Raw genomic sequence first — 27,719 nt, forward strand, 5'->3', positions numbered from 1 at the left:
CATTTTATTTCTAATTTTTTATATTTAAATGTGATTTTTTATATAGTTTGAAATAAAATATTACGAATTTATAAAATTGACCTTCATTTAAGCATAATTTTTTTATATAATTGATTCTTATTCACATTTTGATCCCTGGCATAGTCAAAAAAAAAAAAAAAAAAGGGTATAAAAGGTACAAGAAAGACAAACACCTCAGAGAAATATACCAATGGATCTGAAAACTTATATTTACATTAATTTCAAACAAAGTTTACAAAAACATTAAAAATTCACAAAACTTGTGCAATATTTATGAGCCCCCATTATTGTCATTTCTATAACTATACAATCAAAGAAAATTAAACTCTATTTCTAACTCCAGACCCAGCATCAACTGCACCTAGCACAGATGACCTAAGAAGAAGAAGCATTCTGGGTCACTTATTAAGTTTTCATAACTAGGCAATCCATATTTTCATAGAACTCATACCATATTTAGTAGTTAGGTTATACTTATCAGAACTGTCATAAAAGCACAGTGCTATCTAAACCTCTAGCAAGAGGCCACCAAAAGGGGATCTGTGAGGGACTCCCTTGCGCCGTTTTGTGGGTCCGGTTTGGTAACTGACAGCTGTCATCGGTGGAGTCGACGGGTTAAAGCTTTCCACAACAGTGCTCCTGCCACTCTCCTGGCTTGAACTGGCATACGAATCGGTGTCTGATGCATCCATGTTCTCCTTCTTTCCCTTTTTCTTGTAATGATCCTCAGTTGAGGTCCCAGCAATCTGTGCTTCGAAAAGTTGTTTCGAGTTATAATTTTTGTGCTTCAAATTTTTTAGCTAAATAGCCTTAAATGTCAAGTTGCAATTACAAAGAAATCTAAATTTGTTAAAAAAAGAAAAATGAAGGAGAACTTTGGAGACCACTGAATCTCCATTATAAATTTGTTAATTTTTGGGGAAGTCATTTGTGAGTTAAAAAATAGAACAAATGCAGTGATATTTCACCAAATTTCAGCCAATAATTGCATCAAGCACATACAAAATTATGTTGTTATGACTTATGAGCTGACAACCAGTATGCAAAACTTGTTTTTTTTTCCCCAATTTTTCTCAAGAAAAGAAAAGTCAAAATTAGTTTCAAAGTGCCCGAGTCAAACTATTATGCAATTCTGACTATGTGAAGGGCCCAAATCTCTTAATTTATTCTGGTCTTAGTTGAAGTTCTACCTAATACATTGAGCTAATCAAGGGCCTCTATCTGCTATGATATTGATTTCTTGACCAATATACATTGCCAGAATAATGAAATTATAAACATGAAAACAAAATGCAAATCCATCCGAGATGCTGAGAAAATCACAAAAAAAATGACATCTAAAATATCACCAAAAATACACCTTCCCTAGTTTAACAGAGAGAGAGAAACATTATAAAAGACCATAGGAAACCTACCCACCACGGCACCACCCCACTAATAATAAATTAATAATGATAATGATGGCAATAACAGTATTTTTTTTTTTTTTGCTTATATGACAATAACAGTAACAGCAATACTAACAGTGTTGATGATGGTCATATCTAACAAAACAAACATTAATTAGTACAGGAAAAATACCTTGCAAGCAAGGGAGCAGAAATGGAAGGAATCAAGGAGGGATCGAAAGCAAACGAGGCAACAGTACGAGAGGGCCCCGGCCTTGTGGGGACGGGTCTGGGGCCGTGGGTTGAGAAACACCACCCTTGCGCTGTTTATGACATATGTCTGCACCCGACTTATGTCCAACACTTTCTGTATCTCCCCTGCTCTAATCACATCATGGTACGACGACCTCCTTATCTGTACCAGTACCACACCAGAATAGTTATGTTATTTGCAACTAATATGGTATAACATTACAAGTTTATACCCTGAGTTATGCTTTTCTGAGAAGACTAATTAAACAGCAAGGTGCACTGGATAAGGAACTCATGAAATTTATGCAGTGTGAGATAAAGTATGACAAAGCATAGTATGCATGTGTGAGCATGTTTATGTGCTTGAAACCTGTACTTATTTTTTTGTTACTGAAAAGCCAATTAAGGTAGGATAAAAAACCTCCTATACCATTCTTCTTCAAAAAAAAAAAAGTTCGTTAAATTTGACTATTATGAAAGTGAAGATTAGTATATAATGAAAATTGGAATTACGACTGCAAGAAAACAATTGATATATAAAAATAGATTCTGAGCAATACATTCTTGTTTTTTGTCAATGGCAAGGGTTTTAGTTTTGTGAAACATTATTCATCAAAAATTAAAATGGAAATCAATGTCCTCTTGTACATAAATAGTATCTCTGTTGAATCCAGATTATTGTATTGTATTATACCATAACATCTCTTCTCTAAGAACATTCATATTAAAACAATTAATACAGAATCCAATCAATTAACTAACAAGGAGAAAAATATTGGAAAAGCATTAAAAAACAGAGCAAAAACAGGAAAAAAAAAATTAACAAAGTAATCTCTCGATAGTTTCTACAAACACCTGGCATGCACAATTAAGTCAAAGTAATTACGTGCAGAAAAGAGATGAATGGTGAAAGAAACCTGAATAGTGCGATGGTTTTGGTGGTCATGAGAGAGGCAGAGAGAACAGAGCGCGCCATTGATGCAATCGAGACAGTACATGTTACACTCGCTCTTGTGTGAATCGCTGTGTGCCTTGCATTGCACGAAGAACTTTGTAGCGAGTAATGGCTTCAGCCATGGCGGCCACCTCTTGTCTTCTACTCTCTTCATCTCTTTTTCCCACTTGAGTTCTTCTCCCTGATTTAATACGATCGAGTACAAGTAAATGCTGGATTAGCAAAATTTCACGAAAACCCCCCAAAAGTTTCACATCTCATTGAAGACAAGAATGAATCCAATAAATGAAATGAAACAGTTTTAATTTCTTTCAATAAAAATGCTTAAACTACCAACATTGCAATCTCAAGCGTAAACTATATACGAGGAAAACAAATAGAGATTAAAACCCACACCATGATCATCTTCTCGTGCTCCTTCAATGGAAAAACAATGCTACTTTTTATTGCTTCTAGGCTTTTTCAATATTCCTAATCGACTAGAAGAGCAGAGAGCAAGAGAGAAGGGGGGATGAATGGTTCGGGTTTTAAGTCTTATAATGCCTGCGAGGATTTGGCACGAATATACATAACCTAAGGTAACAGAATATTTCTGTTCATATCCTAACCGTCCGATCAAAATCCGCACGATATTGAAAGGCTCCATGCGTTTCATCTTAGGCCGGAATGGTCCGGATTCTGATCGGACGGTCCATATTTAAACAGAAATATTCTGTTACCTCAGAGGAAATTGGAAAGACACTAGGAGTCGCACTAGTATAATTTAATAATACTACATTGTCAATGAAGTAATAAATAAAAAGCAGGATATAAAGAGACAAAAGGGAAAGTAAAAAAACAAAACAATTCCGTTCTTATCTAATACTTAAATTGAACCGCATTTTATTTTATTAGATCCGCTTAGGTAAAACGAAATCCGATATTAATTAGATCCGCACACCAAGGTAATTCGGTGCCAGCATGGCTCCTTTAATATTCGTACCAGAGCAGATCAAACGGCCCAGATTTGAACCCCAAATTTTGAGGTATTTCAGGGGATCCGAATTCTATCTGACCCGGGTGCAACATTTTATAAGATCATAAGTGGGTGATATTTATTTTCATAAGTGACGACTGTGACGTACTTTATGTACAAATTATTAGTTACCTAACCCCCGTTAATTACGAAATTAGGTCTTGTTCGGCCTCCAATTGAGAATGGGTATGGACACAAGAATTGAATTGAAAAGTACTGTTTCCGTGGAAAAGTTGAACTGAATTTTTTTTTTCCACAGGGACAGTAACGCAGCCGAACAGGACCTTATTGTTGAATTGTTAACCCAACTCCCCTCTGCCAGTCATTTAAATTGTACACATTTATAATTTAAATGTCTCATGTCTTTCATTTTATTTTTTGTTTTTAATTTTAAACAGTGATATGAACTATTCGATATAATCTCTATATTGAGATATGATTGAGTATCAAAATTTTATATTTTGAAAATTATTTATTATTTTTTAAATAAATACAAAATCTTCATATTCTTTTTTGAAAATATTTATTATTTTGTTAGATAGATACAAATTATGTTTTTCAAAAACATAATTTTGTATATATCTAAAAAAATAAGTTAATAAATAAAGTATATATAAAATGTAGTCTCTTCACACATACTAATGTTGAAGTCATGTTGAGAGGGTCCAATTAACTCTTTGAACTTTGAAAAACGGAGACAACGAACAAAGAATGTGAAGTACGAGCAAAGCATGAAAAACACAAGACATTTGAGTCATTTTCTAAGTTAATACAAAAGATAATAAACTAAAATGTAAAATAATAATGCAACTTAAATATTGTGACCTATGCCTTACGTAAATAATCCGAATCCAGCGGAGGTCCGGCGGTGCTCTGACAAACTCCGGTGAATGTTCAATAGGCTCCGACAAATTTTCGACAAAGCTTCGGTTCAGTTGAAAATATAAGCTGAAAATTAAAACATATAATTTGAATACCAAAAAAAAGTAATAATGCAATCTGAATATTGTATACTGAGTGTTAAAATAGAAACGTTGAATATTAATAATGTCAAGTAGAATAATTTTAAAACCAACATATTAATAGAGCACATAATCTTCATTGAATCAGGAATTGGTGCCATAATTTTCAGAAAACAGATAATTTAAAATTTTATTTGTACAAGATTAAAAAAAAGATAAAATTGTTCAATGCACTTGATTAAGAACAATGGAGCAGTTGCATTATTATTGCATCTTCATGTTACAAAACAAACTTTTACAATGTATTCTAAATCATAGCTTGAACTTGAAAGGCAGATCAAGGATGCGTGGATTTCGAGAATCCAAAAAAAAATCACGAATGACATGGAAGATAAACAAGGAGATAAAATAAATATAAAAAATCATGTTATGAATTATGAAGCATTTAAAATGGATGCTTTATGGATCACCTGCCTCTCTCTTGATAGAAAATTTCTACTTCTAATATTAGTGACACGTGAATTCAGATGAATTTTAACATTAAATATTGCATATAATTTTGTCTCAAAATTCATCTCATACCTACATATCAGTGATTTTACAAGCATAGTTTCCATAAAAATACCCAAAAAGAAGAATTTATCATGACTCATATCCGCGTCTTTCATTGTTTTTGAAAAAAAAAAAAACATATCTCACACGCTATATGCATATCATGAATGAATTTACTTGTATTATGAATTTATATTATTATTATCTGCTAAGTTTAAATAGTCAGTCTGAACTGTTAAAAATAATTTCACATTTGTCTACTTACTCTTAGCAAGAAATGTAAATACGTTGTATTTGGAGATCAAAATTTACATTGTTTAGGTAGATAAAAAAAAAAATCACTACTTTTAAATGATCTAAAATCTTTAAATCACATGATTTTCTACTTATCCAAAAAAAATTGTAAAAAATTTGAAAAAAAATTTAGTGGATGTGGATGTAAAACGCAATGTTGAGCTACACTTTTCAAAAAGTGCCACTAATTAGGGTTTTATTAGAATTTGGCCAAAATTACCCCATCACTAGTAAATGCGCCTCTCTCCAATATTCCCCACCATGCAATTTTGGTGGAAAACACATGATGCAAAAAGATGCTTCGACCAAAGCAAACATGATCCAAGTATTGAGGGAATCAATTAATTAAAGTCCGTAAATTGAGGAACTTTGTGTAATCATATGGAATTAATTAATAAGAAACTATCATATTCTCCCAAAAATTGAAAACTATTGCTGACTTTTTTTTCTAACTTTTTATTTAAAATAGTGACGAAGGTCAATACTGAGTTACTGACAGACCCAAATGTAAAAAATATTTTTTGTTAGATAATTGAAAAAAATATTTTTTTTTTTTCCTTCTGATTTGGGTTCAGCAGCTTTAAAATAAATTGATAACAAATTTTTTTTTTGAAATCATGGATTGGAGATTAAGCCACTCAACACACTTTCAAAATTCTATATATATTATAGAAGATTTATTCACTTTGTGGGTTTCGAATCCATGACCTCTCGCATGCAAATTCTTAAATTAATAACATTAATTCTTACGGATAGCCATACCAAAGTTGCATGGGTTAAGAACCATCAATGTTTCCCTTTTCTTTTGCTCGATGAATAAAGCTCCTTTTATTATGCGCCTTAAAATATACCCAACAACTAATGCAAATAATGAAAGCAAGTTGTCAATTGTTACTAAGGCGTAAGAGCATCTCCATTATAATAATTAAAATGAATTTCTAAATAGCTATCACCAAACCACTATTAAGAAATTAAAGCCTCTAAAATTTCTAAATATTTACCTTTTTTAAATTAATTTTTAGAGTTTCTAAATAAAAGAGAGAGAACACCACAAAAATATAGAAGAAATAATTTGAGTGAATTGTTTCATCAGTGTGACGATTAGAAACAACTTCTTAATAAATAAAAATGGACGAATAGTTTCTAAATAAGAAATTGGACTACATCTCAGAAATTGAAATAAAAATCATCACATTAGATTAGAAATCTCAAAAAATTATGGAATAGATGCTCTAAGACTGTTGTTATTTGAATAATGATTATCAAAAGAGCACATTTAATTGTGTAGTAAGAAATGGACTAAAGAGTGTTGTTAAATAAAAAATAAAATATGAAAAGTTCGACGAATTAATTGGTTAAATCATCTTTCCAGACCAATTAACTTGTTTTACATTTATTCTACTTATAGAGCCCCATAGACAAACATTCATTTTTAGATTTTTCTTCCATTGTTTAAAAAAAAAAAAAATAGTGGTATATACCACCGATTTCATTGAAATCAGAAACTATAGCATATTCGACCTAGTACCTAAAATTGGTCTATTATTTTTCTTCCCTCGTTAATTAGTCGATAATTTAAAGAAGTGAATTTTCCATCGCCTGATGATCATCCATAATTATATTTGTTCTATTCGAGTTTTCTTCGATAGATGGTAGAAATAATAATTATCAATTATGAATTTATTATAAAAATAAATAAAGTTTCATATAAAAATATTATTAAATTGATTATAGCGTTAGAAATAAATTTTTATGCTATAAAATTACAAAAAGGATGTACATTAAATTAAATGTAGGTAAATAATAATAGCTAAAAAAAAACAATTCAAACCACATTCATTGATAATGCTTTCGGACATGTTCGATAAAATTGCAGACATTTTTTTATATAATTTAGAACAAAATATTATGATTAATTTCTATTTGTAGTATAAAATTTTTATATATTTAATTTTCATTCTGATTCCTATAATTTTAAGGTGTGACTTCGACTCTATTTTGACAAGTAAATTAAGGGTGTGCTTCAGTTGGAGGTACGCAGAGAGAAGGGAAGAGAAGAACATTGTGCGAAGAGGAGCTTTACCTCAGACCGCTTTCACATACTCCAGAAGAGAAGAAACAGAGAGGGAACGAAGGTGAACAACCACTGTACGGAGATAAGTTAAGATTATCAATGTGTTAATTTTTTATAAAAACATTTATTTCTAAATTAAAATATAAAATTACTGTACAGAGGTACATTAAATTATCGTCTTCCTCCCTTCCCTTCCCCTTTCATTAATGACATTTCACATCAATTTGTGGGGCACAGTCTCAAGCAATCTCTTATATTTATCTCGGAAGATGCGGATTCAAACTTCAGATCCCTTGTGTGTAACATTTGAAACTTTTGAACATGGGTGTACCGGTGTCTGGTGACAAAGCTTCCGGAGCTTTACAATTATAATAATTGAAAATGCTGCAAAATGCACTCCATGTCGACTACTACCTGTACAATACTGTACTGCACATGAAACAGAGAAAAAGCAGAGAGCGATAATTAGTTGATTGACGACGAAAGATACATACATCATCATTCGTTCATTCAATATGAGTCGGTCGTGTCGTGTCTTTGACACGAATTACATGGCGTGTTTCTTTTCTCGGCGCTCTCTTTCATAAAGCCTTCTGGGCTTCAATACCAAAATTGTTTATTTTCAGCGGGGCAACCATGCGCGCAGATAAAACTATTGATAAACTTCTATCACTTGCATCGAAGTAATAATTAAAATTATATACATAGAATTAGGGGTGGCAACGAACCGAACCGAATCAAACCGAACTTATCTTAGGTTTGAGTTTGGTTTGAATTAATTTCGAACCGAAACTGGTTTGATTCGTTTCGAACCGAACCCATTTCGAATCGAATTAATTACGAACTACACATTTTTCGAATCGAACCCAAATCGAATCGCGAACTAAATTATTTTTTAGCAACCCTAGTTATACCAGTAGTTTATACATTATTTTTTTCTCGCGGGACAAAATTCACATGGCTTCCTTTTACCGGTATGAACTATGAAATAAGTGTTTTCAAGTTGAAAAATTGTTCATGAAAAAATACATCAGAGATGGCTTTCCTGGTATGAACTATGAGAGACGACCGAAGAGAGAGGAGAGACAGTCATCTAGGCCGGAGAGACAGCCAGTCGCCAAGAGCGTCGGCTAGATTTTAGAGCTAGAGGGAGAGTGAGTTAGAGAGAGGTGAAGAGAGAAATAGGTTATTGAGATTTGAGAGCGAGGAAGTGTCAGCTAAGTTAAATTATGACTCTCTATCTTGGATTTTAATTTCATTAGGTAAATGGATGGCCGGTGATTTTATGAAATTCGAACCATAAAAAAATCACGAACCTATTTCGATCGAACCAGGCTAGGTTTGAGTTTGGTTTGAATTAATTCCGAACCGAACCTGGTTCGGTTCGTTTCAATTCGAATCCATTTTGAATCGAATTAAACTCGAATCAAACCCGAATCAAACCCAAATCGAATCATGAACCTCGAATTTTTTTGCCAGCCCTACATAGAATACACGCATCACTGTACGTGTTTAGTTTGTTTATAGCTGAATACTTTATAAAATATATTTTTTGTCTAATTTTATGTAATAGCTAGTTTGTAACTCTTTTAAATTAATAAAATTGCCTATGAATTTTAATGTAAAAAAATTGTTTATTTCAGAAATAAAAAATAAAATAATTTTTTTATAAATAGTGAAAGGAGTCGATGTTCATCAAGTTTCACAACAATATAATGCGGAGTTAAAATCAATAAGACCGAGTATCTCTATTGTTTTTAGGAAAAATATATATTAGTTTCTAACTTAAATGTTAATTAATTTATACATTAAATTTACAGTTTTTATTAAAATTGAATCAATAGTTTGATCTCGATAATTTTGAAATTTTATATAGCCAGAAAATTATAATTAAGACTAAACTATTTATTCGACCTCACTAGATACTGAAGTTGAACCAATTAGTAGGGGTGGATCTACATTTAGCCCAGATGTGCTAAACTATTCTATAATTTTGAAAATTTTAATCATATAAGTTAAAATTTAATTGAATTTTTTTATTTGTTTTAGTTTTTATATAGCTCAACCACTCTCATAAAATTAGAAATTTGTATTTGTAATTTAGTAGTTAAAACTCTATTTTGTCATGCAAAGACTTTAATTCAAATTTTACTAACTACAAATAAATAATTATGCATTATAAGTTTCAGCCCACACTGACTAAAGTTTCTAGTTCTGCTTTGTTAATTAGTTTGGTCAAGCTATTTGATAAAACAAAACAAAAAATCATTTTTTTTATAATTAAATTTTTTACTTCTAAAAAAACAAAAAATCTGACATAATTTAAATAAAACACATATTAAATGTTGGATGTATTCCAATATTTAATGTATCAAATAAAAACTTTTCCTCCATTAAATTAATAAATAATCTGGGATCAAGATGTCAGAGGCAGTAACTAACGAGCCGTCATTATAGCCGCCACGAATGATCGTGTGCGCCTTCTAGGAAATCGTACCCGATTTACACGTGTCGCAAGGAAAAGATATTTGTTCTGGGATCGTATAGTAGGTACACGTGTTTAACTGCATTTACGAGGTGATGCAATGTACGATCTCCTGTGCGTGTAGTAAGTCGCACGTGTTTGTTTCCACCGTTCAGAAAATAAAATATTTCTTCATTATTTTGCTGAAATTTGTGGTGACAGAGCTAGAAAAGGAATAAACAAATACACATGATTTAATGGCAAGAACATTGTTATATTTTTGAAGAATCAGTTTCTACTTTAATGATTAAGATTTGTTTTCACCGCTCTTAATTTCTGAGCTTTCTCTCGAACCCTCTATTTCTTTCTTTCTTTCCTTCTACACGTGTGAGCCGCCTCTTTCGATCGCGGGTCTAATTGTTGTGCGGCTGTTGGATATTCTTTCTTCTCCCTCACCCGCTTAGAGTCAAATCCATTATCTCAAGTGCGCAAAAAAGCTTATAACTGTTGGTACTGGTTAATTTCTTGGTATCTATCTTTTCCATCCTTGTCTTATCGAATTTGGTTTGATATCGCCATGTGTAATTAATTTCTTGCTTCCCTTGAATTGTTGAACTGAATCTGATTGGCAAGGATATACACTGAATTTGGGAAATTTTGTTTCAAACTAAATTCTGTGAGAACCGTCACTGGTACTGCTCACTACCAGCTTTAACAGCTCCCTTCTTGTTTGATACTGGTACCACTGACCAGTGGGTACCACCAGTATATATTCTTGTTACTGGTTTTTTTTTTTTTTTTTTTTATTGAAGTCCTCAGTACGCTGGGCCTTTCGTCTCTGGATAAGGAAAATGGAAAGAAAGTTTCATTGGGCTTGGGCTTTATTCAGAAAATTGGAATTGGCGAATAATTTATACAGGCCTTGGACCGAGGACTTCAATTTTCAAACTGGACTGGATTTGTTTGGAAATTCTGTTTAGGCCCAATTTAAGTTAAGAGATCAAGTGGACCGATTTAAAGATTAATAAACTAATGAAATAATCTGTAGATGATCCCGTTAATTAAAATGGGTACAAATGTACAATTATAAATAAAATTTGCATCTGTGCTAAAAATTTACATGTGATAATTAATTGATTGTACTTTAATCATAACAGTTTAAAAATAATTAAATTAATAGTTTGTTATATATATAGGAAAACAATTTAATTAGTTTTGAATGTTATATAGGAAAATATCTAATGTCTTCAAATTTGAACAAAAAAATTATTCCAAAATAAATTAAAATAAACATAAAAATATTTGATTGGTGGAATTTAATTTCTTTTCTAAGGTATTTGAGAAGAAAAACCATGACCCCACAACTTATTCCGCCGCCGAACAGTTTATCTGGCACCTTATCTACTAATATTTCTATAACACATAACCTTATTTGAATAGTTCAAATTGGTGTTAATTAATTATTATAAACACAGATAATAGCTTGTAGCTGTTGGCATGGTTATTTGGGTTGGATTATGTGTTATATAATTGTAAGCTAACTGTTATTTTGGATTTTTTTTTTTTTTTATTAGGTACTATCATAACATGCATTCTGATGTTTAGTTTGTATCAGTATCATAATGAGATCTACAATATTCGAGGATGGCTTATTTAATATGAAATTTTGTATTTTACATATTTAGTGGTTGAAACCTTGTTGTATTTAAAGCGGAACTTAAAATTTGATATTCATTATTTGAATAAATTAAATATTTTTTCAGTCCAAGTAAGGCGATATATTTAAACTTTTGGATCATGTTGTAATTTTACTGGTAGAAACGAATAAAATTTGAATTATAAAATAATTTGAAGCCGTATTTTCGCTTTTCCTTTGAACGGAAAAAGAAGTCATGCATGTGTACTTCTCCGAATCACCGTTTAAATAACAACCAGAGCCAAAATTTTAGCTCTAAGCTCTCCTTTTTTGTTCGAAATTTTGTCTTACATCTTTTGCAATTTTGAGTTTACAATTAAGTTTATTGTGCACCGATTTTTTTTATTTGCAGTATTTAAAAAAAAAAAACTAAAAGTAGCACGCAAGTGAAAAAAAAACTTGAAACTTGAGAAGAAATGCAGAATGGAGCTGTGATTCACATTCAATTTATTTAACTCTTATCAACTATAAACTCAACCTGTTCCTTTATTTTCAGATGAGAATTGATCTGATTATTTCTCTTAATCTCTTACTTAAGAAAATCTGTAAAAATGGAAAATATGTGCATATAAACATGTTCTATATGCTGTATAAATTTCAAATATAGATTCAAAACCTTCTCGGATATATGATTAGAGTTAAGTATCGACATGTACTATCACTTCTCTGGTATCGTTGTCACATTATTCTTTGAGTTGGCCAGATTAGGAAACCACAAGAAGATTACAAAGCACATAAGTGAAGTATCTTGATATATATCATTTGATTTACTCTTCAATTAATATATTAGTGATGTGCTATTTGTAATTTTAAAAGTGATAGCTTATTGAATAGTGTATTTAGAATTTAGTATTTCTTAATTATTGAGAAGCTTTGTTTCTCCTTATAAGTTGCTCATGATAACAATACTTATAAGTTGAGAAGCATACATTGAGGCTGACATGATGCAATGTGACACATGGTTGTGTCTTCTGTTTGAATAACCTGCTGGAGACAGATTTACACATATTGTGGACCTTCACTAACTCAAAGCGGTTCTAGCATAGACTTATGAATAGATTCAGTATGGGAGTTCCAAATCAGTCGGTTGCTTCGATTATAGATACGTGACAAACCAAGACTATCTTCTTGCAAATGGGACCTAACTGGGACATAATTTGGGCGGCTGGGATGTGGGCCTTGTGGAGAGAGGAACAATGTTCTCAGCGGAGTACAAAATCACAAAGAAACTGGTAAAATGAAAACAGATTCAACAGTTGCACTCCACATTATAGGAAACAAGTAGGGATTAGACATAGGGACTGGGCTGGGAGATTTTGCACTTTATTGTGGTACTAAATTCATTGTAATTGAGGTTAATTAAGTTATAAAGGGGTTAGGGATTAATGATTGTATTTTAATTTCCTGAGATGTAAATAGATGATTGTAAAAAAAAAAAATCTTTATTAACGAAAATGTTGGTAGGCCAAGCTTACCGACCTTAAAAAAAAAAGTACTTAAATATCAGCAAATAAAATGAATTAGTTAAAAACTTTTGAGGGGTTGACCTTGATAGAATTTCCATCGAATACAATACGGTTTAGGTGTAGTGAAGAGGGGTTTGCGTAATTTGTTTCTCTTTATCCACATTTTAATTGGAATGAAATATTTGATTACTGTTGTACATTAACTAGAAATTGTTTGATTATACTTGCCATATTTTTGGTCTAGATATAGGGGAGGCATGATTTTTATTTTTTTAATAGAGGGTAAATTAAGTATTTTATAAATTTGAAATGAGTTTTAATTGAAAAGTCAAGGAAAATTTGCGAGTTATTAAAATTTGAAAGGATAAATATGTAATTTTGAGGTTTTTGAGAAGTACACATGAAATTCTCTTTTACAAAAAAGTTGTTTGTATGAGAATTTTATGTCCCGTCGCAACGCACGGGTACGATACTAGTATATATATATATATATATATATATGTTTTTTATTGATGTAGTTCCTCAATCAAGGCCCTTAACAATATAATAATGTGTGTGTACAGAAAAGTAATGTTAATGTGTTCATAGACCTTTCTTTTAATATCCAACCACATGTGAGTTCAGAAAAGTAACACGTTAAGAGCAGAAAATGGAACCATCTACAAATGGAGGGGGAAGGGGGGGGGGGGGGGGGGGGGGGGTTGCCAGCTTTCTTTATTATATAATGAGCATTGAGGAAGGAATCATGCGCGGTCCAATGGACATCTCACAAATTTTGTTGTCCGTTTAATTGAACATGGCAGAATCTCATGCCAAATTCTCCCTTTCTGTTCTGTTTTGTTCACCAGGGCTACATTTTTTGGTTATTACACAAGATCCATTTCCTCCCACTCTCCCTCCTCTCTCTTGTACCAAAAGCAGAGAAACAAAATCTTTGCCAGGGCAGCATGCTGGCCTTCAATTCTTCAAATCATTCAACTAATAAACCCAACAGAAAAAAAATGATAGAGGTCCAAACAAAGCTTCCAGTTCAATTTACAATAAAAGGCCTCTTTCTTTTCCAATCAATAAACTCAAAAGGAATCACGCTCTCTTCACAAGAAATCACAGCTTGTGATGTCAATTTCCCAACCAAGCCATGGTAAAGCAATCCCCTCGCACCTAACCCTCCAACCAACCAAAACATGCAGTCACTTCTATCCCCTATTAGGTCATTCAAACAGCCAAGAAGTGGCAACGACCCATTATCGGTCAATGGTGGCATTGCTCTTAGACCAGCCTTTGCACCAACAAAGGACCATTTCGTAATTTCTGGATAAAAAACTGAGGCCTTGGATTGTAACTCTTCTGTTGCTCGAGAAGCTTCTTCTTTGGAGACATTCTGATCATGATTTTTAGAGTTCCAATCCCATGTGGATCCCATGTATACATGTCTCGGGCCTTGGAAAGCAAGCCATGCATCTGATAATATCGAAGGGCTTTGATCAGCATACTCTCCGCTACAAAGTAAAAAAATAAAAAATCATATATCAGCCACAGAGATTTTTCTGGTACTGATGCTGTTGATTCCTTTCCTGCTAAAAAAGGATGGTACCTGGCAGGAGTTGGCAAATGGAGGTCCGCAACAATCCCTCGACAAGTTCTTAGAGGGAGCTTCCCTGAAAGCTCTGGGAGTGTGTTTACTCTGGCTCCAAGACAAACTATCACCGAATCATACTCCCCTGTCAAGTTGGCATAACTAGTCTCAGAATTAATGAAAACAACAAATTATGGCGGCAGTGGCTGGTTATTGGTATGTGGTTTTACACTAGATAGATAAAATCATATTCTATGCCCACAATAAAAATAAATAATAAATAATAAATAAATCGATAAAAAAAATAAATGCCTAAATAAATAAAGAGAAGGGAGTTTCTCAGCAAAAACCCTTTTTTTTATACCACAGGACATATTCAGAAACATATGGAAGTGAATGAAACTTCTAATGACAAATTTATAGAAGACAGTGATGCCGTTACGAAAATGAATGTAAGAATAGAATTACAATGACCTGATAATTGCTGAAGATTGCTAACATGTTGCATGTTCAAATTAATTATTCTTTCCTGGCCATGTAATTTAGATTCATTGTTTGCTAGGTTTTGACATGCACTGAACAATGCCTGTAACAAAAAAAAAAAAAAAATGGATTGTAATGGCTTTCATGAAGAATAAAAAAAAAAAAAAAAGCAATGTAGTTGAGAAAAGGAATAAATGAGACCTGTAGATATCTCTTCGGGTGAATGCTCATAGCCAGAGGCATATATATAGCAAGGTCAAATGGAGCACATAATCCAGGAATTAGAGACTCAGCAGCTTTCTCATCTAGAGTTTCTAGAACGCAACTCTCGAGGCAACTCAGAGCATTCTAATTGCTTAAATAAGAAATAGCGAAGTCAACAAATTGCCCATAAGTAATAACATATGGCAATTACCCAAAGCTGCTTAACATACCTTCATTAGGAATTCAACATTCTTCACACTAGTAGCAGGTCGCAATATTCTCCTGAATGATTTGGGCTCAGAGCCTTACAAAGCACTATTACAAATAGCCCTAGACTATTTTATAATGGCCTATTTACCGATAGGCCCGCCAAAACTATTCTAATACAATAAACGATAAACATACATAAATCTCAACAATTTTTAATATTGAGGGTGAAGAATTTTTTGTTCTGTACCGATTTTGTTATTTAAAGCATTTTTACATATGTTAAACCAAGTGCTTAATTAATATGCTGGTAAATAAGGAATTTGAGAACAAATAGAATCTTTTTTTCTTTTTTTTTGACAAACAGTGGGGGATAAACACTGATTTCATTGAAAAATGAAACCATTCAACAGAGAACTGGTACCAAACAACTGGTACACAGCCGTTGTTCCAGTTTAAGACCAAATAATACAGGAGTTGCAAAACAGATGGTACAGAAACATCGTTTAGATCTGTTTCACTGTTTGTGGTGCTCCACTGAAATGAATCAATCTTTTAGAAGAGCCCCCAAAACTGTCTGATCAGAAAGAGTGAGCTAATTGGACGAATCAGGAACTGTAATCTCTGAGAAGCAAGCCTGTTTCCCCGCTTTTCAGGAAAAGTATTTGTAATGTGATATGTTCACTTGACAGTTCCGTTTGACAGATATCTGTTTAACTTGTCAAATTTCGCCGAGGCAAATCCTGAATATTCCATCCTCCCCTGATAAGCGACACGCAAACCCGGCACTTTGTCTTTGTAATTCTCGATAAACCTCTCCTCGAACCGTTTCTCAGAAATGCACAGCAAGGTATACAAGCTCGGTTTCCCATTCCACAACCCCCTTTCAATGAGCACCTCCATGACTGCACAACGCGGGATTATTCTCTTCTCCAGACTTACTGTGAGAAGAGCTACTCTTTTCACAACCATAGCCGAATCCCAATTAAATGTATCCTTGAACAACCCCATCATCTTCTTAATCTTATCATCAGAGAGCAGCATACAGGTAGGCTGCCTTGAAAAGGCCGAGAGTACATCCTCCTCAGACAATCCAAAGCTCTTGTAAAGCTGCAATTTTCTCTCCCATGTAGTCTTCTTCGTTGCAACCATTACAACTAACCCACTAACAAAGATGGTGGAGTCAGGATTCATTCCTAGGCCCTTCAGCTTATTCAAGGTTTCTCTGATAACAGTAACTGGCGGTGACAAAACTAAAGGATTGGTTACAAACATTTGACCAATTCTGTTGGCCGGAACACCAAATGCTTTCAATTCACTAACAACCGGCAGGACAGTTTTCTGAATGTCGTTTCTAAGAAGCCACGGGCCGCGTTGGCAAGCCTTGAGGACAAGTGACTTGGATCCAAGTAGCCACTCAAGGTGTAGCATATTGGGTCTGATGCGAGAGTTGAGGCCAGTGGAGAGGAGTTTGGGGTCGCGGCAGATGAGATTGATGAGTTGGGCGTGAGTGTAGCCGTAGCTGAGGAAGAAGTCCAGCTTGGGCTCGATCCTTCTCTGTGGTTCGGCGGTGAGAAACCAAGGGCTCGTGCGCATTATTCTTTGGGTTTGAGCAGGTGAGAAGCCGTAACGACAGAAGGCGGAGGAGAGGATGCTGGTATTTGGAGGAGGGGAGGTGGAGGCGCTTCGCTTGAAGAAAGGGAATTGACGGAGGCCGGAGGGTTCGGTGGTTGGGGTGAAGTGAAGATAAGTGGGGATTGGATAGTGAAGGCGGAGCATTGTCGCCTCAGCCCGCTCAGCCTCGGGATAAGTGCGGTGCGGATTTCTTTTCTTCGGCTTTTTCGGATTACACTATCCCGAAAATAACACAGTTTCGGATTTCACTAGCCTTCAGCTCCGGAGAGAAGAGGGATTAGAGGGTTAGGGTTTTGAAGTGGGTTTATGAGGGAATTCACCGCTCTTAATTTCTGAGCTCTCTCGAACCCTCTCTTTCTTTCTTTCTTTCTTTCTACACGTGTGAGCCGCCTCTTACGATCGCGGGTCTAATTGTTGTGCGGCTGTTGGATATTCTTTCTTCTCCCTCGCCCGCTTAGAGTCAAATCCATTATCTCAAGTGCGCAAAAAAGCTTATAACTGTTGGTACTGGTTAATTTCTTGGTATCTCTCTTTTCCATCCTTGTCTTATCGAATTTGGTTTGATATCGCCATGTGTAATTAATTTCTTGCTTCCCTTGAATTGTTGAACTCAGTCTGATTGGCAAGGCTAAACACTCAATTTGGGAAATTTTGTTTCAAACTAAATTCTGTGAGAACCGTCACTGGTACTGCTCGCTACCAGCTTTAACAGCTCCCTTCTTGTTTGATACTGGTACCACTGACCAGTGGGTACCACCAGTTATATTCTTGTTACTGGGTTTTTTTTTTTATTGAAGTCCTCGGTCCGCTGGGCCTTTCGTCTCTGGATAAGGAAAATGGAAAGAAAGTTTCATTGGGCTTGTTCTTGGGCTTGGGCTTTATTCAGAAAATTGGAATTGGCGAATAATTTATACAGGCCTTGGACCGAGGACTTCAATTTTGAAACTGGACTGGATTTGTTTGGAAATTCTGTTTAGGCCCAATTTAAGTTAAGAGATCAAGTGGGCTGATTTAAAGATTAATAAGCTAATTAAATCATCTGTAGATGACCCCGTTAATTAAAATGGGTACAAATGTACAATTATAAATCAAATTTGGATCTGTGCTAAAAATTTACATGTGATAATTAATTGATTATACTTTAATCATAACAGTTTAAAAATAATTAAATTAATAGTTTGTTATATAGGAAAACAATTTAATTAGTTTTGAATGTTATATAGGAAAATATCTAATGTCTTCAAATTTGAACAAAAAAATTATTCAAAAATAAATTAAAATAAACATAAAAATATTTGATTGGTGGAATTTAATTTCTTTTCTGAGGTATTTAAGAAGAAAAACCAGGAGCCCACAATTTATTCCGCCGCCGTCACACCAAACAATTTATCTGGCACCGTATCTACTAATATTTCTATAACACATAACCTTATTTTAATAGTTCAAATTGGTGTTAATTAATTATTATAAACACAGATAATGCCGTTGGAATCTAGCTTGTAGCTGTTGGCATGGTTATTTGGGTTGGATTATGTGTTATATAATTGTAAGCTAACTGTTATTTTGGATTTTTTTTTATTTTTTTTATTAGGTACTATCATAACATGCATTCTGATGTTTAGTTTGTATCAGTATCATAATGAAATCTACAATATTCGAGGATGGCTTATTTAATATGAAATTTTGTATTTTACATATTTAGTGGTTGAAACCTTGTTGTATTTAAAGCGGAACTTAAACTTTGATATTGATTATTTGAATAAATTAAATATTTTTTCAGTCCAAGTAAGGCGATATATTTAAACTTTTGGATCATGTTGTAATTTTACTGGTAGAAACGAATAAAATTTGAATTATAAAATAATTTGAAGCCGTATTTTTCGCTTTTCCTTTGAACGGAAAAAGAAGTCATGCACGTGTACTTCTCCAAATCACCGTTTAAATAACAACCAGAGCCAAAATTTTAGCTCTAAGCTCTCCTTTTTTGTTCGAAAAATTATGTCTTACATCTTTTGCAATTTTGAGTTTACAATTAAGTTATTTGTGCACCGATTTTTTTTTATTTGCAGTATTTAAAAAAAAAAAAACCTAAAAGTAGCACGCAAGTGAAAAAAAAACTTGAAACTTGAGAAGAAATGCAAATGGAGCTGTGATTCACATTCATAAAACACAGATTATTCATTATTTTGCCTCAAAATCTATTATTAAGAACAAGAATTTCCTGTCTCAAAATCTATTACGGACCCACGTATCAGTGATTTTAAGAACAAGAATTTCCTGCCCACAGGAGATTCGATTTCTAATCTCCGTGGATAAAAACACAACACAACCGAATTTATAATATGGATAGATAATATGAAAGAGCTAGAGTAGATTGAGACGCTAGGCAAGCCAATCCACCGACGGAAGGAACGCAACAAATTGTACAAATTTTATATATATTTCTGCTCTGTGTTTCATCTATAGATTATCATGGATAAAACGCAGCCCGAACTGTATTTATGTTAAGTTTCAAATTTATTCCAAATACACATAACATGATGCTTTAAAAATTTTGTTTTTTCAAATGTCAAAGATAAATGGAGCCTGATAATTGTTTCCCAAATAAATTTTCCAGCGCACCTTCCAAGTATTTAATGTATAACTTTCATTTTTAACGTCTATATTCGATCTTTTAAAGTTTTGTTTCTAACATTTTAAAATGTTACTCGCAAGCATTTAAACCTCTATCTGCAAGCAAATAAATTCTAAATATATGTAGTTATAACTTGTAACTACTTTTGTATTCAAGTGAAAAAAAGAAAAAAAAATTTCACCCACATTTTTTGTTCCTTTGATCTTTCTTGTCTATTTTTTTGATAATATATAATGAATTTTGCGAATCTAAAAATATTTACTTGATTTTTTTCTTTCAAATGAGATCTATGAAGAAATATTTTTGAGTTTTTTTCAAGTTGTTTTTTTTTTCCGTAAAGTAAAGCCATTGAGCACTATTTAAATGTTTAACACAACTACTTTTAACGATTGTATACAAAGCTTTAAATGCGTCATACTACATGATCAACACCAGATGTCTAAACGATTGAACATATTGAGATTTAAAAATTGAAAAATTTAAAGTGCTCATGGGATTTACTTAAAAAAAAATTATTTCAAAATAACTCAAAAATATTTATTCATAGATCTCATTTGAAAGATAAAATTGAATAGAAAATACTCGTATTTTTAGATTCGTAAAATTTATCACGGATTGTCGGAAAATATATGAGAATTATCAGAAAAAATTTAAAAAGAGGGGTAAAAAGAATCTTTATTTTTTTTTACTGGAAAACAAAAGTAGTTCGGAATCAAAACTACAATGTTATAAATAAAACTTTAAAAGGTTGAATATGGATGTTTAAAATGAAAGTTGAACAGAATTGAAAGACTTTTTTTTGTTAAACTAGTTAAGAAACGCGCTGAAGTATAATAAGTCCAGAATATTTCTCAATCAAAATATCGGCTCCATATATTCTGTGACTGCCTACCAAATATATGTGTGGTAAGAAAAAGACCATAATTATTTGGAGCATCTAATCAAGGCGAATCAAAAGGGGATCCATTCCGGTCAAACCAAATCTTTATAGCAATTTGACTATTTTGGTGACCGAGTTTTCAAACTTTTCAATGATAGAGATGAATTATATAACGAGCATGGGGACTACCACATTATCAGCTAGCTGCAAACCAAACCTCCTAACCACCAACTAGAGGTAGTTACAATTTATAATTTATTAGACCATATAGTGGAACGGGTTTGAAGTTTTCAACGGACCAAGTCAAAGACCCGAATCCGTTACCGGTCCTCACATGTTATGGGCCTATGGCACATTGATATGTCGATAAAGTTACTGATATCATTTTTTATTAGTACTGGTAAAAATATGACTAATTTGTGGCTTGTTGGAGATTGGTTCGGAAAACTGCTCGTCAGTAGCAAGTGTAAGTTTGACACAGTTCAACTCCTGTAAAACAACTTGTTATATAAAACTATTTTTCAGTGGAAATTTTGATGGCTATGATAGAGGTGGAGAAATATCGGGAGGATTTTTTGGAGATTAGCTAAGAGTATTTTGAGCCTAACAATTTCTAAAGTCCAATGTTTGATACTGTTTTAGATGAAGATGACTGTATAGATTGAAATTTGCTGGATGATTAGTTCTACTTTCTTTGTTTTACGTAGTTGTTCTTATGACCGGTTGTTTTGTATAATTATGATAGGTTTTTTGCAGGTTGATTTTGTGGTGTTTAAAATAATTATCATGTTTTGTAAGTATGATGCAGTGATGGTCAAGTATTAGTATTTTTTTTTGTGCTCATACTATTTTTCTTTGTGCTCACTATGAAAACTTGAAATTTACTGAAGAAGAAGAATAAGATGATTTTTTTTTTTCCAGTTTTCAGTTTTTGCATGACAAACAACGTCAATTCAAGCACGAACGAGCTCTTACTATGCTACCTCGGCTTGTTAGACACGAGCCAAGTTCGAGTTTTGTGAAACTTAGTTCCGCTCGGTTTCTTTAAAAATAAAATAGATCTTAGAATTATCTCACAGAAAAAATATGGCTTCAAAATATTTTATATAAAACCAAAGCAACCAATTTTCGAATAAAAAACTTAACATACTAAATTTTGTACAACACTTAATTATGGCGACACCGACTTTTAATCTTTATATTAAGCGTTTCAGGTTTCAACAAACTTTTCCATTTTATCAGGACATGTTGTTCACCTAATTTTAACTACTCCCAGAGAAATTCGATTATTGTGACTTTACAACCCTTCAAATCATGTAGAAAAGGAAACACCACCCGTCCACCCCCACCACCACACGAATCGGGTCCGTAAACCAAACCGCCAACCCGAAATGTTTCGATGCACAGTATGATAATTGTGAGTTTGTGACCGCGCAGGCTGTTGGATAGAATATAATTTTTTTTTTGTTAAAAATAGATATATTGACGAATAAACAACCATATGGGGTTTTTTATGTAAAAACGCCGACAGCCGACTCTTTGGATCATGTGTTGTTGCTATCGCCTTCGCTCCATGTGCACTAACTAATTTTGGGTCCCTTTTCAATCAATCTTAGATAAAATAATGATACTGTCATCAATTAGTAGTTTGGTTTTTTTGGCTGCAAATAGGAATTATTTTTTAGATATTTCCTTAGGATAGGATATAACTATATAAGGGGTTCCAAATCCAGTATAATTGCATATTAATTCGTGTTGGATGGTTGATCGCAATGCAATGAAGTGTTTATATATATAAGCTATTTTTAGCAGAAATTAATTTTTTGACCGTTTATTTAAAAGAAAAGGCCAAAAGGTCCTACAGAAAATAAAATCTATCGATGGTATAATAGATATAAAAATGTCAAATAACATGCGATATTTTATTCAGATATTATGTCATCAGTGAAAAAATAGTTCCAACATTTTTTTCTAAGCTTTTTAACATAACATTGACAAAAAGGAAAAAAAGAAAACAACACATGTAATTTTTTTATTTCCTACTACCAATAATTTTTTTTTTAAAATCATATAGCTGAAAAAAACATAATTTTGGTTTGAAAAATCGAAAATTATTATTCCTCTAAACAAAATTTCTCAGCAATTTGGTCTAGACTGGAAAAGCATAAGCCGTAGAAAAAACAATGTATCGTCCCAACACACACTTAATCAAACTTATATTATTGTAGCAACATAAAAGGCAATATGAGCTAAACCGTAAAAATACTTCATCCAGTCGTGGCACGAACCATCCGGCATTCAGATTCAGCCCAGTGGCACGTGTGTACTTGGACTACAGGGTTGGCCACGTGGACGCTTAATCGAACACAGAAGTTTGATTTAATCAACGGCTCTCTGCGGTCGATGGGTGCATTTATGGCAACAGTTGTGCCGCAGGCCGGCCCACGCCGAAAGGATTCAGAGAATTATAAACCAACAGTGAATAATCAATTAATCCATGACGGAGGCATGTGCACTCGGTGCAGCGCACTTCCGACAAATCATTAACTGACCCTTTGCCACAGACGTGACAGACCAAAGTCTACAAAGGTCAACTAACCATACTCCGGGTCCACGTAATTAAAAAGTACGCCCTTACCCTTGTCAAATCGACGCCGTTCAATCAATCCTGACATTGGAGTGTTCCGCCGGTTTAACCGCAGCGCACGAATCGTCTTCCCTTCACGCACACGTGTGGGTCCGGATCCCCTAAAGTAATTCAACTTTTGAGTTTTGAATTGAGACCGTTCGTTTCGAATCTGTCGTTCCAGATCATCTTGAAATTCGAATTCGTTGTTCGGAATGTGTGCGCTCCACTTACGATGAATTATCACAGATTCGAATTGGACGGTCCCGATCTAAAACTCAACTTTTGAGTTACTTCACTGAATCTGAGTTCCACTCGTGTCACGTCATTTCTCCCACCAAATATATGTTTTGTTTTTCTGTGATTCTTTTCGAGTCGAACATTTTGTAGCGGGTGTCCTCCTTAAACATGGAAACTTTAAACAAATCGATCAATGTATTACCTAATTGTTTCTTGTTTGTGCACAGTTTCCAGTTTCCCAGTCGTACACAGACGATCAAATGAGAAATAACATGTCATTAGTGCCCGGAAAACAATCCGAACCCGCCAGAGAATTGAAAAGACAATCTACTATCCAGAGATAACCGACGGCTCGTAAACTTAGTTAATTGGTACAATCGTTAATAATGTGAACATAAAGGTTCTTTTGGTATTATAGCCTTTTGCATTTGTTTGAAGTTCCAAGAAAAAAACAAGGAGCAATCCGCAGTTTCGCAGTCTACATTCTCTGAGGTAACATAATATTTTGATTTAAGATTTGGACCGTACGATCAGTATCTGGACTAATCCGGTCCGAGATGGAATACGTGATTCCTTGAGTATTCGTGTGAAATCAGATCGGACGATCCAGATCTAAACTCAAAATTTGTGATACCCAGGTGTATAAATTCATTTTAGCACAGTGGAAACTTGCAACCAATATAAATTAACCAAGACCATACCCCCGTGTATTCCTTCGACAGTTCCAACAACAGAAAATTAGAAAGAGAGAGAGCAGAACCAAACCAACGGCTGCGATGAAGTCTGAGAGGAGATCGACGGTCGACGATGCTCCGAGATGGGACGAGCCCGCCGAAGAAGGGGGACGCTGTCGGAAACACTTGTCGTGTTCTCAGCCACCGTATAGCGTGTGCCCCTTGTGCCTCCACGACCGTTTGATCCGTCTCTGTCCGGACTGCGCTAAATTGCGCCCCTGCCCCTGCCTCCCTTCTCCGTCAGCATCATCCACCTCTTCCTCGATCTCATCTACTAACGGATCGGGCAGGGGAACCAACGGATCTTCTGGTGGAGGATTCGACAAGATATCCAATCTGATTGCAAGTGAGTCGGCTTTTGCGAGGTCCAAATCGGCTGGGTTTGCGCTCATGCGGTCTGGATCGATTGGGATTGAGCTTCAAAGGTCCAGATCGGTGGCGACTGGAGCTAGCATTAATAAAAAGAAGAGATGGAGATGGGCAGCAATCTGGCCGTTTAAGGGATCAAATGAGAAAGGGGAAGAGAAGGGAAAGGAATCCAGATGGTGGTATTTTCCTAGCCCGATTAGAGTTCTTACGCATCGCAAATCCGTCAGTACTAGAGGTGTGATTTACTGAGACACAATTAGAGATGCGGTCAATTTGCGTTGAGATTTTTACTGATTGATATTTAACTAATTTTTTGTTTGCATTTACTTTATTTTTCTCCTTTTTTTTTTAATCGAGGAATATGCAATTCCTCTGTAAATGCTGATACTTCTATTTGTAGACCTAGAAGTTTAGTTCATGGATCTGTTATACTCCTTTTGTGAAAATCTAATCTAACTGTAACCGATGATTGTGAATAAAGTAGATGTTTCATTTTCAGGTTGTTGGTATGAAAGCATGTTCTCAGAATTTTCTGAAAAGTCATATAAAGATGCATTGAAAATTTGCAATATGGTCACTGGTCATAGAGAGATGTTTTGAATATTTTCAAATTTTGACCTAGTAGTCATGCTTTGTGATATTTAGTCAAAAGAATCAAACTTTTTAAACAACCTTATCATAGTTTTTTGTGTGATTTTGGACTTTTCAAGGCGTGGAGTTTTACTTTTCTTTTCTTTTTAGTACATGCCGTTAGCCATGAATTAATTAAAAATAGTATATGATTTGTTATAATATATTATGGGTGAATTTAAGATTACAAAATTATATAACCAGACGACTTGAAAATCTACTATATGATCCTTCCAAAATTTTTTATTTAACACAGTTCGTATGTTAGAAATCTTTTAAAAGTTTATTTAATCTAACATGTTATGCAAAAATAATCCAATTTAATGATAATAGATTAATTGGTTTAATTATTATTTATTAATGAAGGGGTAGAGCACTTTTTTTTTTTTTTACTATATTGACTAATGACTACTAATAAAGAGGAGAGCAGACATTAAGGAATTTTTTTAGAAAACGTTTGGGCCCCTCCATTACCCAACGGCCCAACGGGCCTCGGCCTTTTGGACTTGCTGGATTTGGAAATTTTCCTTTCTTTGTAATTAACAATTAAAATAACTAAAATGTCAAAATATTATTAAGATAATTAATCCATGTACCTTGGCATGCAAGTCATGATATTGTTTTTTTTTACTGTTGTAAACATCATTAACTCAATCCGTCGGTATTGAGTCGGACCCTAACATAAACCGAATCGATACCTATCGAATCCTTTAATTGATATCGAATCCTAATCGTGCAAGATTTATATACGAATTCAATAAATAATATATCTTCTTGTAAGATTTATACGCAGATCAAATATATTTTTAAAAACAAGATTGAATTAACGGATTATGATATTTATTGACAGACTAATTTTAACAAAAATCTACGGTACGGTGCGGTACGAGTTAAATTGTTGTTGCTCCTCTTGGCGCTGCTCAGGAGCTTCACCTAGCTTTCATTGATAAATTTAAAAAAATTAAACAGTGTTTATCACATTACAGTGAAATGGTCAAAAAAACAACACTATTTTCAAATTGCGATATGACATGCTATCGCGCCAATAGCGGGGCTTTTTAGAATTCTGATAAAAATATTTTTATTATTGAAGTTGTTGGCTCATGCAACTAGAGAAATATTACATGTCATCATTTAAACGCTGATAAAAATAATATTAATTTAGAACCGCTCAGCCAAATGAATCGGTCGACCAAAAAAAGAAAAGTATGCTGAAGCGATTTACCAACCATTGTCACAAACTTGACTCGTGACTTATTTTAAATTTGGTCAAGTCAAAATGACACGTGATCTTAATTTTTTAAAAAATAATGCTTTCACCAACTTTTATCTCATAAAAGAATTATTAATTTTGATTATTACTTGAGTAATAAGTATCAATGGAGTTGTGAGGAAAAGGAGTTAAATTTTGTTGTAAATTGGAAATTTATAATATTGTTTGACCAAAAAAAAATATGTTGAAGTGATTTACCAACCATTGTTGGAAACTTGACTCATGGCTTATTTTAATAGAGTTTGCCTAGTATAACATCAATGTTATTTTAGCCTATATAACATCAACTCTAAAACCTATCAAATTGATTTCGAACGATTAATCCAAACCGTTCAAACTGATTTATATTATGAGTGATGCGTTTACATACAAAATTTTTATAATTTTGAGTTATTTTAGTATCAAATCAAGCGGTAAAAATATTGAAAAAATGAATGTATTAAAATTAACTTAAAAACTCACATATTTGACCGCTTGACTTAATACTAAATAAATTCAAAAAGTTATAAATTTTGCATGGAAACACACAACTAATGAAGTAGATCGGTTTGAACAGTTTGGATTCACCGTTTGAAGTCGATTTGATAGGTTTTAAAGTTAGTGTTATATATATTGAAATGACACTAATGTTATACTAGCCAAACTCATTTTAATATCCTATGGTATAATGGTAATTATTATTGAAATTTTGTCTTCAGTCAGTCAAGGCCAGGTCAAAATGACACATGTTCTTAGTTTAAAAAAAAAAAATACTGCGTCTACCAACTCTTAATTCATCAAAGAATTATTAATATCACTTTCAATCAAAATCAATGGTTTAATATGGTAATTGAGCTTGTTTTAATGATTGCTTGAGAGATAAGTATTGACGGACGGATGGTGGTAGTGAGAAAAATGGGTTAAATTTTCTTGTAAATTGGAAAACTTGTTGCGTAGATCAATAAACACTAAATAAAAAAATAAAAACCGATTTTTTTTAATCTAATGACAAAAATAATATAGTGTTACATGTTCCAAAAAAAAAAAATTTAACCTTCAGCTTTAGTTCTAACTTGAGAGAACTGAAGCTACCAAAACTTGCCTAGGAA

At 33.5% G+C, this 27,719-nt stretch overlaps 3 protein-coding genes across 5 annotated transcripts; 1 reads left to right on the forward strand and 2 right to left on the reverse strand.

Annotated features, from left to right (window-relative positions):
- Window positions 1–214: 214 nt before the first annotated feature.
- Window positions 215–3,134, reverse strand: LOC144558781 (protein RGF1 INDUCIBLE TRANSCRIPTION FACTOR 1-like). Its single transcript, XM_078307661.1, has 4 exons — window positions 3,013–3,134; window positions 2,579–2,797; window positions 1,603–1,824; window positions 215–767 (listed from the first exon to the last, which is right to left on the reverse strand). The coding sequence occupies exons 1-4, from the start codon at window positions 3,019–3,021 to the stop codon at window positions 528–530; spliced, it is 690 nt and encodes a 229-aa protein (XP_078163787.1). The 5' UTR covers window positions 3,022–3,134; the 3' UTR covers window positions 215–527.
- Window positions 3,135–14,114: 10,980 nt separating this feature from the next.
- On the reverse strand, window positions 14,115–17,635 carry LOC144558683 (uncharacterized). Of its 3 annotated transcripts, none has more exons than XM_078307526.1 (5): window positions 15,633–17,616; window positions 15,400–15,546; window positions 15,190–15,301; window positions 14,734–14,860; window positions 14,115–14,638 (listed from the first exon to the last, which is right to left on the reverse strand). In XM_078307526.1, the coding sequence occupies exons 1-5, from the start codon at window positions 15,636–15,638 to the stop codon at window positions 14,170–14,172; spliced, it is 861 nt and encodes a 286-aa protein (XP_078163652.1). In that variant the 5' UTR covers window positions 15,639–17,616; the 3' UTR covers window positions 14,115–14,169. The 3 variants fall into 3 exon arrangements, 2 of the variants coding, with proteins under 2 accessions (XP_078163652.1, XP_078163653.1); XM_078307527.1 differs by having other exon boundaries at window positions 15,400–15,553; window positions 15,633–17,614; XR_013512968.1 differs by lacking the exons at window positions 14,115–14,638; window positions 14,734–14,860; window positions 15,190–15,301 and having other exon boundaries at window positions 15,407–15,553; window positions 15,633–17,635.
- Window positions 17,636–24,328: 6,693 nt separating this feature from the next.
- LOC144558372 (uncharacterized) lies at window positions 24,329–25,226 on the forward strand. Its single transcript, XM_078307209.1, has one exon. The coding sequence runs from the start codon at window positions 24,402–24,404 to the stop codon at window positions 24,975–24,977; it is 576 nt and encodes a 191-aa protein (XP_078163335.1). The 5' UTR covers window positions 24,329–24,401; the 3' UTR covers window positions 24,978–25,226.
- Window positions 25,227–27,719: the final 2,493 nt, after the last annotated feature.

This window comes from Carex rostrata, chromosome 8, assembly GCF_964058835.1.
Source record: "Carex rostrata chromosome 8, lpCarRost1.2, whole genome shotgun sequence".
Taxonomy (NCBI): Eukaryota; Viridiplantae; Streptophyta; class Magnoliopsida; order Poales; family Cyperaceae; genus Carex; species Carex rostrata.